Below are 12,711 nucleotides of genomic sequence, written 5' to 3' on the forward strand. Positions count from 1 at the left end.
GTAATTGCTGCTATATTTTTTTCATATTTTAAAAATGCCAAAAAAACCCACTTTGCAACAATTTTGTGCAGCAAGGAAACCATCACACGATTGTATGAGAGCTGACTTTTTACGTGAACCAAGTAATTATACCTAATACAGCAATTATTGGTAAAACTTATTATGTGGCTCTTCGTAAAAACGAAAATTTAGGTTTCCGACATTTTGGCCATTTCTGTTTAACGTGAATTTCCATAGGTGCGCGTGAGTACGCGCGCGCAGCTGAAAATGTAACAAAGATATTATGTGGCTCTTCGTGAAAACGGAAATCTCAGTTGACCTACTTTTACGTATTTCCGTGCAATAGGTTTTGTACACGTTCAAGGGGCCAAAATGTATGTGGCTCTTCGACAAAACGCAAAATGCATTTATCGAGATTTCTGCCCCTTGCAACATTAATGTAACTTGGAAATCAATGATGTTTTGCTTACAGAAACATGTCAAAATTGTTAAGTACATTGTTTTAAAGCAAAATATTGAAAAAATCGACATTGAAAAAATGGTAATTTTGACATAGGCCTATGTGGCTCTTCGTGAAAACGGTGACGGTCAGGAGGCTTTGGTCGTGTTTATGTGGGTGTTGTCGTGGGCGTAGTCATTGGCATAGTTGTGGGCGTGGTCATGGGCGTGGTTCTGAGCGTAGCGGCAGGCTAATAAACTGCTCACAACAACCCCAGATAGTCACATGATCCGTATGAGGACATTGTGTTTGTGAAGAAAAAAATAATTCTTTTTGAATCAATCTTACCAATCTTCGGCATCAAGAAGTAATTGACAGCAACACAAGCCCAGACAAAGCCGCCATTTACAAGGAATGGGAGCTTAAAACCGCCGGCCTGTTCAGAAACAAATGCGTCTTTTATCAGTGGTGAATATTAAAGAGGAACGAATACATGGGGTTTGATAAGTCATCAGGGCGTGGGCATGGATGTGGTCATGAGGGGGCAGAAGGGGCGGGGCTGGGATGGCTTGTTGGTGAGGTGGGTGGGGGGATGGGAAGGGATTAATCAAAATCTCTCGAGATGTATACAATTGTACTTGTTTTGTTTTTTAGAGTTGAGTTACAATACTTGATTGATAATACTGTGGCGGAAAGTGTTTAGTTGTGACGTCATGCCATAGCACTAACGCTTAATCACTTGTGTGCAGTGACCGGGTGGAGCTTACGAGATCCGTGGGCTGCTGCGCGTACGTGATTGGCTAATTTCTCCCATAAGTTTAGCGCACCATACGGTTAGTACACGCACATGTTTTGTAGACATGACGTAGCGTCTACATGTACCTGGTATATAAATGCGTGCCTGGAAGCGCGCGTGGTTTAGAAGTTTAGAAGTTCTGTTTTCAGATCAGGAAGTTTAGCGGTTTGGCTTTAGAAGATAATCGTTGTTAGGTGAGATACTTGTGTGCCTAGTGTGGGGCTCATCTGTTTAGAGTGTTGAGTGCTGGGTGTCTGGAGATAGCGGGCTAGGGCGTAGCTGCGACAGCGGGCAGAGAAGTAGGTAAATTACTTGTACTCTGCGTGTATAATTGCTTAGGCGATTTGTGTACAAAGTCTGTGTAGCTGTACTGGGGTTGCGCTGGTGTGTGTAGCTGAATTCGGGCTTACACACACGGCGTAGCGAGTACCCTGCTAACGGACTGTATACATATCTAAGCGGCTGTTGTGTGCTTGTAACGCTGTGCATTGCTGACTCAGTGATTCATTCCTAGCGCTGTGCATAGTTGCTCATTGCTGCCATTGTTGTCTAGTGCTTAATGCTGTGTGCGTTGTTGCATAGGCAAGCAGCGGGCTATCTCCAGTAACTAAAGACCCTGTTGATAAAACAACCCACCGAATCACATCCTAATTAATGTACTTGATTATTGTTGAATAAATTACGATCATTGTTGTTTGAGATTACCGACAATTCTGCTTCCGGTGTTTGTGTTTACAGGTTTATTGTGCAGTTAATTAACAGAGATAAATAATCAACACTCATTCATAATCGGGCGGTAGATTTCCACCAAAACGGACCTGCACCCTTAGCCTTGAAGGTCGCTCTGAGTGATCTCTCGTCTAGGGAAGAGCCTTGGTTTGGGAAGATTGTCTTCACCCCACTAGGAGTCAGACTTATCCTAACAGACTTGGGTTGGCCCGGGGGGTTCCCGCCACAATACTTACATGATAGAAGAGTCCGCCTATTACTGGTGCAAGTGTAAACGACATCCCGGTGACAGTTTCTATCATGCTCTAAGTTGTACAAAACATTGAGAAAAGACAGAAAGGAAAACGCATGCTTACTGTAAGGTAAGTGGTCATGATTACTGCAGCAAAAACAACAGACAATTGGGAGTTTTAAAACCTCGGCTTCGTCTTCAGCTGTCACACTGTGGAACTTTAGGCCCCTTGTCTTTGGAGGACTGCGGCTCATAATCGGTCCACAATTTGCAACAAATCAAACCCTACGAGATGAAGCAAAGCCGTTGGAGTGTTTCCATTTGGCTAGATAGACAAACTTCTTTCAGTAAGTTAGCCGAAGCCGGACCCCCGCTTTTCGAAAACACCATCTACATGTGTTATTATTCCTTTGTTAAATATGTACTTACTGTTGCAACGCCGACCTTATCTTTGAAGGTGTAGGTGAGAATGGCACCTATAGCAGTATTGCAGGCGGACGATCCAAGGCCTTCTAGGGTCCGTATGGCAAAAGTGAAACCTGTAAAGGTTGCCAATGTAGGCATATCCACAACGAAGCTGCAAGAAGAAGAAAAATGACTTGGCTTTTAATATATTCACTGACAGGCTTTAATATATTCACCTAATTTTTTTGCATGAGTGTGGCCTACACGTGTTACGATAGGCCGGATTTAACCCTTTCATTTGCATATGAGGTAATCGTGTACATTTCAAACGTTTAGGCCACAATGAGACTTAAGAAGGTTTAATTGCACAAGTGATAGTCAGTGAGTGAGTCTGTTTTTGGACAGTCAGGTTGGAAGGGGAGTGTAAGCCGGCCCCCCTGGGACCAGCAAAATATACATGTATCTCTTTATGTATCCAATAAAGAGTTTAAAGGGGAAAAGGATACATACATATATCAGTACGGGGTCTACCCTTACGTTCCCAAATACCGATGTTTTCCAAAATCCTTAGGATTAGGTTTAGAATTAGGGTTGGGGAACATAGGTATTGGGGAACATAGGTATGTGGAAAAAAGGTATTGGGTAACATAGGTTTGCACCCATCAGTACAACGCCAAAGAAAAACGAACACTATGAGGTCCATTAAAACATATTTGTAAGAGCGGTCGTTATTGTTATTGTGCATTATCGTAACATTTAATGTTTGGAGAGTCAACGGGGATGTTTATTATAGCCAAATGTTCGTTATTGTGGTGTTATAGCGCTGTATTCCTTATTCCTTTCAAGGAGGGTTTTTCTTTTAAAGGGGGCCTGATTTGCAATAGAATGAATAAACATCTTGTAAGGCAACAGAAAGCAGCAATGCCAGCAGCTAAAACGTACCCCAGCAGGACGCTGCAACCGCCGGTGACAAAAGCTCCCGCAAGAAATACGAAACGGGCGCCAAAACGTGGCAGCTGGGGAAGAAAACAAATGAATGTAAACAATAACCTTAATTTACCTTTACTTAACCAGCAACCACTGCATAATGTGTGCAACGGCACGTGAACCTCTGTGCCACACTTTATGAACTACGGCATGAACTTGATCGCGGTTGTGGTTGGATGTACGTGAATCGGTTTATTAGATGCGGGATCAACAAATCATCAAGTCGGTCGGTCCGTCGATCGGTCGGTCGGTCGGTCAGTCAGTCAGTTACAAACGTTGACATGCCGACCTAGCAAGTCTCACGCATATGGCGTGTCACACGCCTCAGAGTCGATGACACGTCACAAATTGCTGAAGCAGATTTCCGAGAATCTCTACAAGACGGTTTATCCTACAATCTGTGAACCCCCCCCCCCCCCTCGGTTCTACGGCTTACCTAAGATACATTCCCCCTTCGCCCCATCGTATCTAGGATAGGTTCAATGTGCCACTGCTTAGCAGCCACAGTTCCAGTGTCATATCCACCTTGGTTGGGAACACGGAGCATCACAACCGAAACTCCCAGGATTTCGCGGGCCAAGTTAGGGACATGAAGGTGCTTCGTACAGATTGTTAAGTGTCATGTGATGTGAGTGCCATGCACAGTGGATAAAGCCATCCCAATCATCAAAGAATGACTCGAGAACGCTCCCACCCTACATGACCGCACGGGATTTGTCCCCGAAACCCATTGTCCAACTCTTGAAATTATTTCCTGTATGACAGTGAATTTTACCAGCAGAGAGGGGCAGACATTGGATCCTCTGTGTCACTAGCTGGGCCCAATTTTACGGCGCTGCTAAGCACAAAAAATTGCTTCGCACAAAAAAGTCTGGCTTATAGCAGCAGGTTATCAGCCAAAACTCCATGTGATTTTCAGGCTAAGCAAACAACAGCTAAATATTTAATCACGAGCAATATGCATCACGTATAGTTTTGGCTGGTAACCTGCTTTTATAAGCCAGACTTTTTTTTGCTAAGCAATTTGTTGTGCATAGCAGCGCCGTGAAATTGGCCCCAGTCGTAGCTAGCCAATAAGTCAGCACGCATCATTGACCAGCAGCAGGCACACTTTAGTGCGTTCGATTACTTCTCCCGCGCTTACTCGTGTAAGCGCGACAGCGTTCGATTTACCTCTCACGTGACTTCTCGCGCTAACTCGAGCCTGTCCCAAGTAACCGACTCGCCGAGCCGGTTACTTGGGTAAGTATCCCATAAGGCCAAGCAACGTCCGGCGGGCGCCTCATCAGGCCGTGTCCGAAACGGGCTTCCACGGAGCATAGAGCTACAAACCCTATGTAGCTCTATGCACGGAGCTACGACTACGAATTGTTGTCAGCACTTCCCCGCGTATTGTCACTGGGCGTGGACGTGCATGCTCTAGACAGTTAATTGATTCGGATGCAGCCTGGGAAAAATGTTTATTTAGCTCCATTGCGCATGTCTGTCATTGCGCGAGGAGCCATGCGCGAGTAAGCTGGGGGAAGTAATCGAACGCACTCTTTATATCACGAAAAATACGGGAGGCAATCTACATCCACCACCATAAAGCCGTCAATAAACCGTGACAAGGGTTACCAGCTAGCGCTGGTCTCCGAGGCAGATTTACAGCCTCGTAAACAGAGACTGGACAGTAGCCGCGGCGTCACGTACATTGAGAAAGACAGCCAGATGGTTGCCGAAAGCTCTGATAGAACTTTCCCGTGCTGGTGTACAAGAATAATTTATACTATGACTAATTCCCAGCAAAAGAACCTTCATGCTATTATTTTCTAAAAATGTAGTTTTAGGTTATTTTCCGGAAATAAATACGGAAACATGCCCTCCCCTCCTTTTTTAACAGTGGGGAGATATATCGTTTATATTCGGGTTTTCAGGATACATTGAATTTCCTTGAGCAGTTAAATACCAGTGTACCGGCCACCACCAGCAGGAAGCAATAATATTATCATTTGATTGCGTGACTTGTTGTTACGTTTGCCTAAAGCCTTCTTGAGTGGCCAAAAGAGCAACGTTCAGTGGCCTTGGTGCAAACAGAATTTCAATAATATAATATATATAGTGTAATGTTCAGTGGCGTAGCCTCGGTGGGGCGTGGGGGGCGACAGCCCCCCCCCCCCATGAAACCTTGTTGTTTCTTTTTTTATTGTGTGTATTTAATGTGAGTGTAGACCTATGTATGTCAACTAGGTTGTTTGTTTTTATGGTTTGCATTTTTCTCTCTGGGGAATGGGATTGCTTTTGTTTCTCGGTTTTGTTTTGTTTTGTTGTAATAATCTTTTTAGCCCGTTTGTCATTCATTCCCGTTATTGAGTCTGGTTGTTTGTTTTGTTTGTTTGTTTGTTTGTTTGTTTGTTGGGTTGTAAGAGTATTTATTTATTAGTTTGTTTTTATATTTTTGTATCTGTCTGGTTTGTCTAATGTTTCACTCTATGATTTTTTTGCTGAGTCTTGTCTCATCTCCCCGTCTTGTCTCGTCTCGTCATGTCTCGTCATGTCTCGTCTCGTGCGGTTTCGTATGATTTGTACAATTTACTTTTCAATAGTACTTTAATAGTACTTTTTTATTAATGGAATTTTAAATCTGTTTTATTGGCAGGGGTTTGGATAATCGTCTGATGACAATTGTGGGTTTTTTTTACTTTTACATATCCGTGGCAGCCTGTCCAACTATTAGCTTATTTTATGTTTTAAGATTTAAAATAACATAATTGAATAAAATAAATCAAATAAAGTTTCTTGAAGTCTTTATTACGCTGGAGATTTCCCGATTGCAGTACATTTGAGAGGCAGCCCAAATAGGCGCGACTAATCCGGCCAAATTACGATTTGTATTCTAGTTTATCTGTAATAATAAAGAAGTTTGGCCCCTGCACTTGAGGGTCTGTATTTGTAGAAGTGAAGGGTCCATGTCCCTGAATTTGGATTTCTGAACAAAACATTTGAATGGAATCTATATCCATGGAATCTGTTTGTTTTTTGTTTTTTCAAAATGGCGATGGGGTGATCATCGTTGGAGGGAAAAATCACCCAAAAGTCATAGGTCAAACCCCCCCCCCCCAAAAAAAATCAAGATTTCCAAAAAGGTAAAGAGGATTAATTCAGCTTTCATTTGATGTATGTTTTGATCACCTGTGAGGGTTCAGAGTATGTTCCCCGATTTGTTTAAATTCAACAACTGCTTTTGAATCATACAGTCATGGTTGTGTACCATACTTTCCCACACATAAACTTTTCATCTGGAAGGCTCATGTCACAGGAATGTCCCATTAAATTATTTAGAAATTATGTTGAAAATAACATCTTCATCATCCTTCATGGATTCCCAGCACAACTCCTCACAATAAGCCCAGTGTTAATAATATTTCTCGTTGTGGGTCTGAAAATGAAAATTGTCGGTTTGTGCATTATGAATATGATCAAGTGAAATTATTTATGCAGTATTTTGCCCATTTCCCTCAAAATTGCATATTGTAATATTGTACATTTTTATCAATTTGCTAGAATATGTGATACCTCACCAACAAGTATCTTTTAACAAAATTCAATCAGAATATTTATCAATTTTTTATTTTTTTTAGTTTTTTGTTACTTGTTGGTGTCTCTGCCACACTGTACGATGGTGTAGCCGAGCGTTATGCACGTGCATTATTTACTTCCGTTTTGACGGGGACTTTACTGTATAGAGTCTGGTGACTGTACATAGAAATTTCTTTGAATAAAGGTCGAATCGTTCATTCATGTACACTTGTTATGCAAAGCAGGGGCAGTGGTTCAAGGATATCTATGTCGACTTGCATAAAGTGTGCAAGAACGCGACTTGAATGCTTTTATGTGTGCACAATACAATGACGCTGTTTAGTTACTTCACTGTGTGACACAGTGAGAAATTTTGGAATTATAATGGCGTCAGCGATACTTGCTGGGGAGCTCTTGCGTACGACTTTCTGTACTTTGGTACTTTTGTCTCCAGGACAATTGTGTGTACGGTAACCCGACGTACCCAGATTTTAAAGACGAAATTGCCGACCTCAAACTTGTTAGTGCCATATTTGGCAACTATATGTGCGTTATTAGTTTAATTAAACAAATGAACAGGTTAATTAAACATAGTACCATTGAAGGTACCTAAAAGTTAACATAACAGCATAGAAGACCGACAGACGAACATGTTAAAAATATAAACAAATTTGTCTGGATAATTTTTTAGGGCGTTACCGGCAAGTTAACACAAACTTGGTGTCAAATAGATCATAGGAGTTACTTTTCTTTGAACTTCATACAAGTTTACATAAGGCAAAGTAAAAAAAAAACCAAGTTTCTCGTCCCCGCCCGCTTCCTTTTTGGAGGCCGCCTGGATTTTTTTATTATTTTTTATTTTTGAAAAAAATGCAATAAAAACACTGAAAAAGTCCACATATTCATCGGAAAATAAATACTTGCGAAATATGTGAGTCGAAGTTTTCAGTATAGACTCTGTCGGTCACTTTGTACACCACATAATATCGACGTGTGATCGCTACCCCTGCGACAGTGCGAGCATGGCGAGTTCACAACAACTCACCCACTTGGTTCCCAGACCAAAAGATTCTGACTATTCCTGATGAATCTACACGCCCATGGAGTCGAGGCTGAGACGTGAGCGTCAGGAATAATTGTCAGGTATAGGGAACCAGACTACGTACATGTATGTTTATTGATAGTTTTAGACTACTGTCGTTTGAAAATTCAACCGGAATCTGTCTGCCGTACTGTATGCGGTAAATGCTGACTTCAAAGCCAGAATGCAACCGGTATGAGACTAGCTCACGCTGGAGCATGTGTTTAAAGAATACGCTCGCGACTTTTGGCGGTTAAAGCAAATGCATGTAAAACTGTTCTTGGTAGACCAATACAACTCTAAAGGACACTGTAAATATGTTCGGTTCTCTTGTCCAACTTGTCTTTCATTTTAAAAGTGTCTTTGAACAGTGGAAACACCAACGGTTGCAGGAAATTTTAAATGGTGGCAATCTTGAAAAAAATAAAAAATAAAAAATAAGAAGCCCTCTTCCTCCTATTTTTCAAAAACCCGGACGAGAAACTTTTTTTTTTTTACTCGGCCTAAACTTTAATTGTATGACCTGCAGTGGCGTAGCCACGGGGGGGGGGGGGGGGGGGCGTTCTTAAAAGACACATTTACCTACGCCACTGGTAATGTTCATGTCCAGTAAGGAAACCATCTATTATGAAATCCTGGTATGGGAAATACCCTGGTTCTTAAAAGACAAATTCACCTATTATTATATGAAATGTTTTTAGAAACTCAAAATCTCGATGGGGGGGGGGGGGGGGCACAGCCCCCCATGAAACCTTGTCGCCCCCCAGTCGCCCCCCCCCCCCCCCACCGAGATTTGGAGTGTCTAAAAAAAATTGCATTGCTCTACATGAGGCCCCCCCCCCCCATGAAATGTTCCAGCCCCCCCCCCCAAGCGCCACTCAGCCCCCCCCCCCCCCCCCCCCCAACGAAAAATTCCTGGCTACGCCACTGGTAATGTTCATGTCAAGTAAGGAAACCATCTATTATGAAATCCTGGTATGGAAAATACCCTAGTTCTTAAAAGACAAATTCACCTATTATTATACAAATATTGAATGGCTCAGCGTGGAATGGGAAGAATATTATCGCGAGGTAAAATCTAGACTTTTCCATTTCACGAGGCGCGGCGAAGCCGAGTGAACTGGAAAAGTCCAGATTTTACCGAGCGATAATATTCCTCCCATTTTACAATTAAAGCCACTCAATATTTGTTTTATATAACTGACATATAGATCCTTGTCATTTGATATATTTGAACTTTTTTTTTTCAATACAAAACTGAAGGAAAAGCTATTTCTCTCTTCAAAACCACCCCATCACGAAAATGTTTGAACCTAACGCTGTAGCGCCGGCTCTTGGGACAATACGCGCTACGCGCAACGCTGAACGCGCACACCAGCATTCATTTGCACACAAATACCGCGTCATGATCCTAACTGTTGAATAGTATACAAATATTGAATGCTTCGAGTGGTGTAGTAAAACTAGCCTCCCAAGGTGATCCATGGACATTCTAAAATAAAAAAAATTGCATAACATAAAAAAATTGCATTGCTTTACATGAGGCCCCCCCCCATGAAATGTTCCAGCCCCCCCCCCCAAGCGCCACTCAGCCCCCCCCCCCTCCACTGAAAAAATTCCTGGCTACGCCACTGGTAATGTTCATGTCCAGTAAGGAAACCATCTATTATGAAATCCTGGTATGGAAAATACCCTGGTTCTTAAAAGACAAATTCACCTATTATTATACAAATATTGAATGGCTCAGCGTGGAATGGGAAGAATATTATCGCGAGGTAAAATCTAGACTTTTCCATTTCACGAGGCGCGGCGAAGCCGAGTGAACTGGAAAAGTCCAGATTTTACCGAGCGATAATATTCCTCCCATTTTACAATTAAAGCCACTCAATATTTGTTTTATATAACTGACATATAGGTCCTTGTCATTTGATATATTTGAACTTTTTTTTTTCAATACAAAACTGAAGGAAAAGCTATTTCTCTCTTCAAAACCACCCCATCACGAAAATGTTTGAACCTAACGCTGTAGCGCCGGATCTTGGGACAATACGCGCTACGCGCAACGCTGAACGCGCACACCAGCATTCATTTGCACACAAATACCGCGTCATGATCCTAACTGTTGAATAGTATACAAATATTGAATGCTTCGAGTGGTGTAGTAAAACTAGCCTCCCAAGGTGATCCATGGACATTCTAAAATAGAATGCTCCATTGATCACCGAGGGAGGCTAGTTTTACTTCACCACGAGATAAAGCATTCAATATTTGTTTTATAACATTTCACCCACAGATTCTGCTTGGTTATAATATTTAAATTATTTAAATCTGAACACAAATGAAATAAACTTAAATTTCAATGCAAAACTGGAGGAGAATGTATTTCTCACCTCCAAACTACCCCTTCGCGAAATGTTTGAACCCAACTCTGCGGCGCGCTCTCTTTGGAACAAAACGCGCTGCGTGCTACGCGCAACGCGCACACCAACATGCATTTGCACACAAATACCGCAACGTGGAAATAGTACTTTGGTTGCTAATGGTATAGTACTTTGGTTGCTATGCGCATAGTACTTTTGGCGGTGCACAGAAAGATAGCAAAAATAGAAAGTATCATGTGACTCGCTCTCGGCCAATCAAGACAAAGAATCTGTGGGTGAGGTGTTATAATATTTCCCATTCCCCATGGGCGGATAGTACTTTTTGAGCCGCGGCGTGAATGGGAGCAATAACGAATGTCATGTGATGTGAGTTCCACCAATCAAATGACTAGGATCTATATGTCAGTTATATAATCCTGATTATTGATCCTTTTTTTTATATCTTAAGCTTTCGGCAACAGCTCTCATTGGTTTTGTACACGTTGTCGAATCGAGGACGTCCTCGATTTGACTCCTGTCCTTAATTACACAGGGATGTTTCACAGGTGCGTTCTCGATTTACACTTTAACCCATACACACACCCACACACACAAAAAGAGAAAGAGGCAAAAATAGAGACAAAAAACAAAGACGGAATAAAGACAAAAAGTCCGAGGAAGCCTAGTAGAGCTGGTCCCAAAGCCCACTTAATATTATTATCTTGTTTTAGAATGGCCATCCATGCAGTGGAAGTCTTCATGCATATCCTGGTGTATGCATTATAACTGAATTATCCCGTTCGATGGCGTAGAGGGGTATCCTATACGATAGCAATGGCAATCACTCGAGTTACAGTCGGGGGGGGGAGTGGGGGAGTCAGTCAGTCAGTCAGTCAGCGAGATGGGCACAAAATGAAATTAGGCAGGCCATCTTTCACCACCAGCAACAATGAAAGAAGAAAAGCAACCACGACAAACCCAACAAAGAGCAGTGGTAAACGTTATATACAAGTAAGTTCAAATCTAAAAGTCTTACAACTTTGCCCCAGATCGGTGCACCTATACCAGACGCGATGAAGTAGCAGCTAAACACAAGTCCTACGACCGTCTGCGACATTCCTTTCGCTTTAGCCTGCGAAACGTGTGAAAAAAATAACAAATGACCATTTGTTTAAAGGTGAATAATGACGTCATTTTCTGGGTAAATATCACAAGTGTAAAGACTACGCTTATATTTGTTTTCCATGGAAGCAATGTAGCAAATTGCCTTTTCTTGACATTCATGATTGTAAAAAGGCAAGTTACGAATTACAAGCAACGACTTGCATGTTCTGATAAAAACTAGCCGATGAATTACAATTGTGTTTTTTTGTAAACCACAAACTTTAGCTGGACAGCGCCCTCATCGGTCGTCGTTGTAATAAAAGGGGAAAGTGCGACACCAAGCGTGTGCCTCAAAAGACGCAATTTGTTTTTATTGTCAAACTTGCTTTTGTCCTGTAGTTTAATAGTCGGCCGCCACTCTTGTTTTGACGTTCGGTTTTTACCCACCTCTGTCGCAAAGAAAACTGAAATGATGGCATAGGAACTCCAAGTTGCGAAGGAAGTCAAACCCGCGCTGAGAAAGATGATCTTTTGGTGAAAAGTGAACTTCGACCTTGGAGCGGCAGCAGAATCGCCATCACTTGCAGCCGCTGGGTTGCTTGGATTTGTGGGCGTGACATCGAGTGATGTCTCTTGCCATTGGTTGTTTTCCGTGACCTGATCGTTGCCGTTTGGGGCTATGGGCGGGGCATTTAGATTGGACTCTTCTGATAGGCTGCGGTCGGCCATGCTTTATTCACGAAACACCTCGTTCTGAGTTGTGCTGTGATATATTATTATTCAATTCGTAGATTCTTCGGGGGAAGTGAAAAGAAACAATAACTGTCCAAAAACAATTTGGTGCTGGAATACGTTATAATATTTTGCATAGTTCTTAAAATATCGGCCCCATTTATAATTGTAGGGTGTTAATGCCATACACAGATGATCTGGCAAACTGCATTCTCATATAAAGCCGGCTCGGTTCAAATATTAGATGCCAGAGTTTACTCAGACTGGAGCGTATTGTAATACTTAAGA

The 12,711-nt window shown here is 42.1% G+C and overlaps 1 protein-coding gene across 1 annotated transcript; it reads right to left on the reverse strand.

Moving 5' to 3' along the window:
- Positions 1 to 588: 588 nt before the first annotated feature.
- Positions 589 to 12,420, reverse strand: LOC119733912 (MFS-type transporter SLC18B1-like). The gene is made up of 6 exons (XM_038207275.1): positions 12,139 to 12,420; positions 11,624 to 11,719; positions 3,544 to 3,617; positions 2,626 to 2,773; positions 2,160 to 2,269; positions 589 to 697 (listed from the first exon to the last, which is right to left on the reverse strand). The coding sequence occupies exons 1-6, from the start codon at positions 12,418 to 12,420 to the stop codon at positions 589 to 591; spliced, it is 819 nt and encodes a 272-aa protein (XP_038063203.1).
- Between the last annotated feature and the right edge of the window lie 291 nt (positions 12,421 to 12,711).

This window comes from Patiria miniata, unplaced genomic scaffold (assembly GCF_015706575.1).
Source record: "Patiria miniata isolate m_02_andy unplaced genomic scaffold, ASM1570657v1 HiC_scaffold_26, whole genome shotgun sequence".
Taxonomy (NCBI): Eukaryota; Metazoa; Echinodermata; class Asteroidea; order Valvatida; family Asterinidae; genus Patiria; species Patiria miniata.

Bases quoted from the DNA above. Each gene is read 5' to 3' on its own strand.
- LOC119733912 (XM_038207275.1), bottom strand. From the start codon at position 12,420: ATGGCCGACCGCAGCCTATCAGAAGAGTCCAATCTAAATGCCCCGCCC. The intron at 11,720-12,138 runs GTGGGTAAAAAC...CACGTTTCGCAG, and splicing joins CAGTTTTCTTTGCGACAGAG to GCTAAAGCGAAAGGAATGTC. The intron at 698-2,159 runs GTTAGGATAAGT...TGTTGTGAGCAG, and splicing joins CCCCGGGCCAACCCAAGTCT to TTTATTAGCCTGCCGCTACG.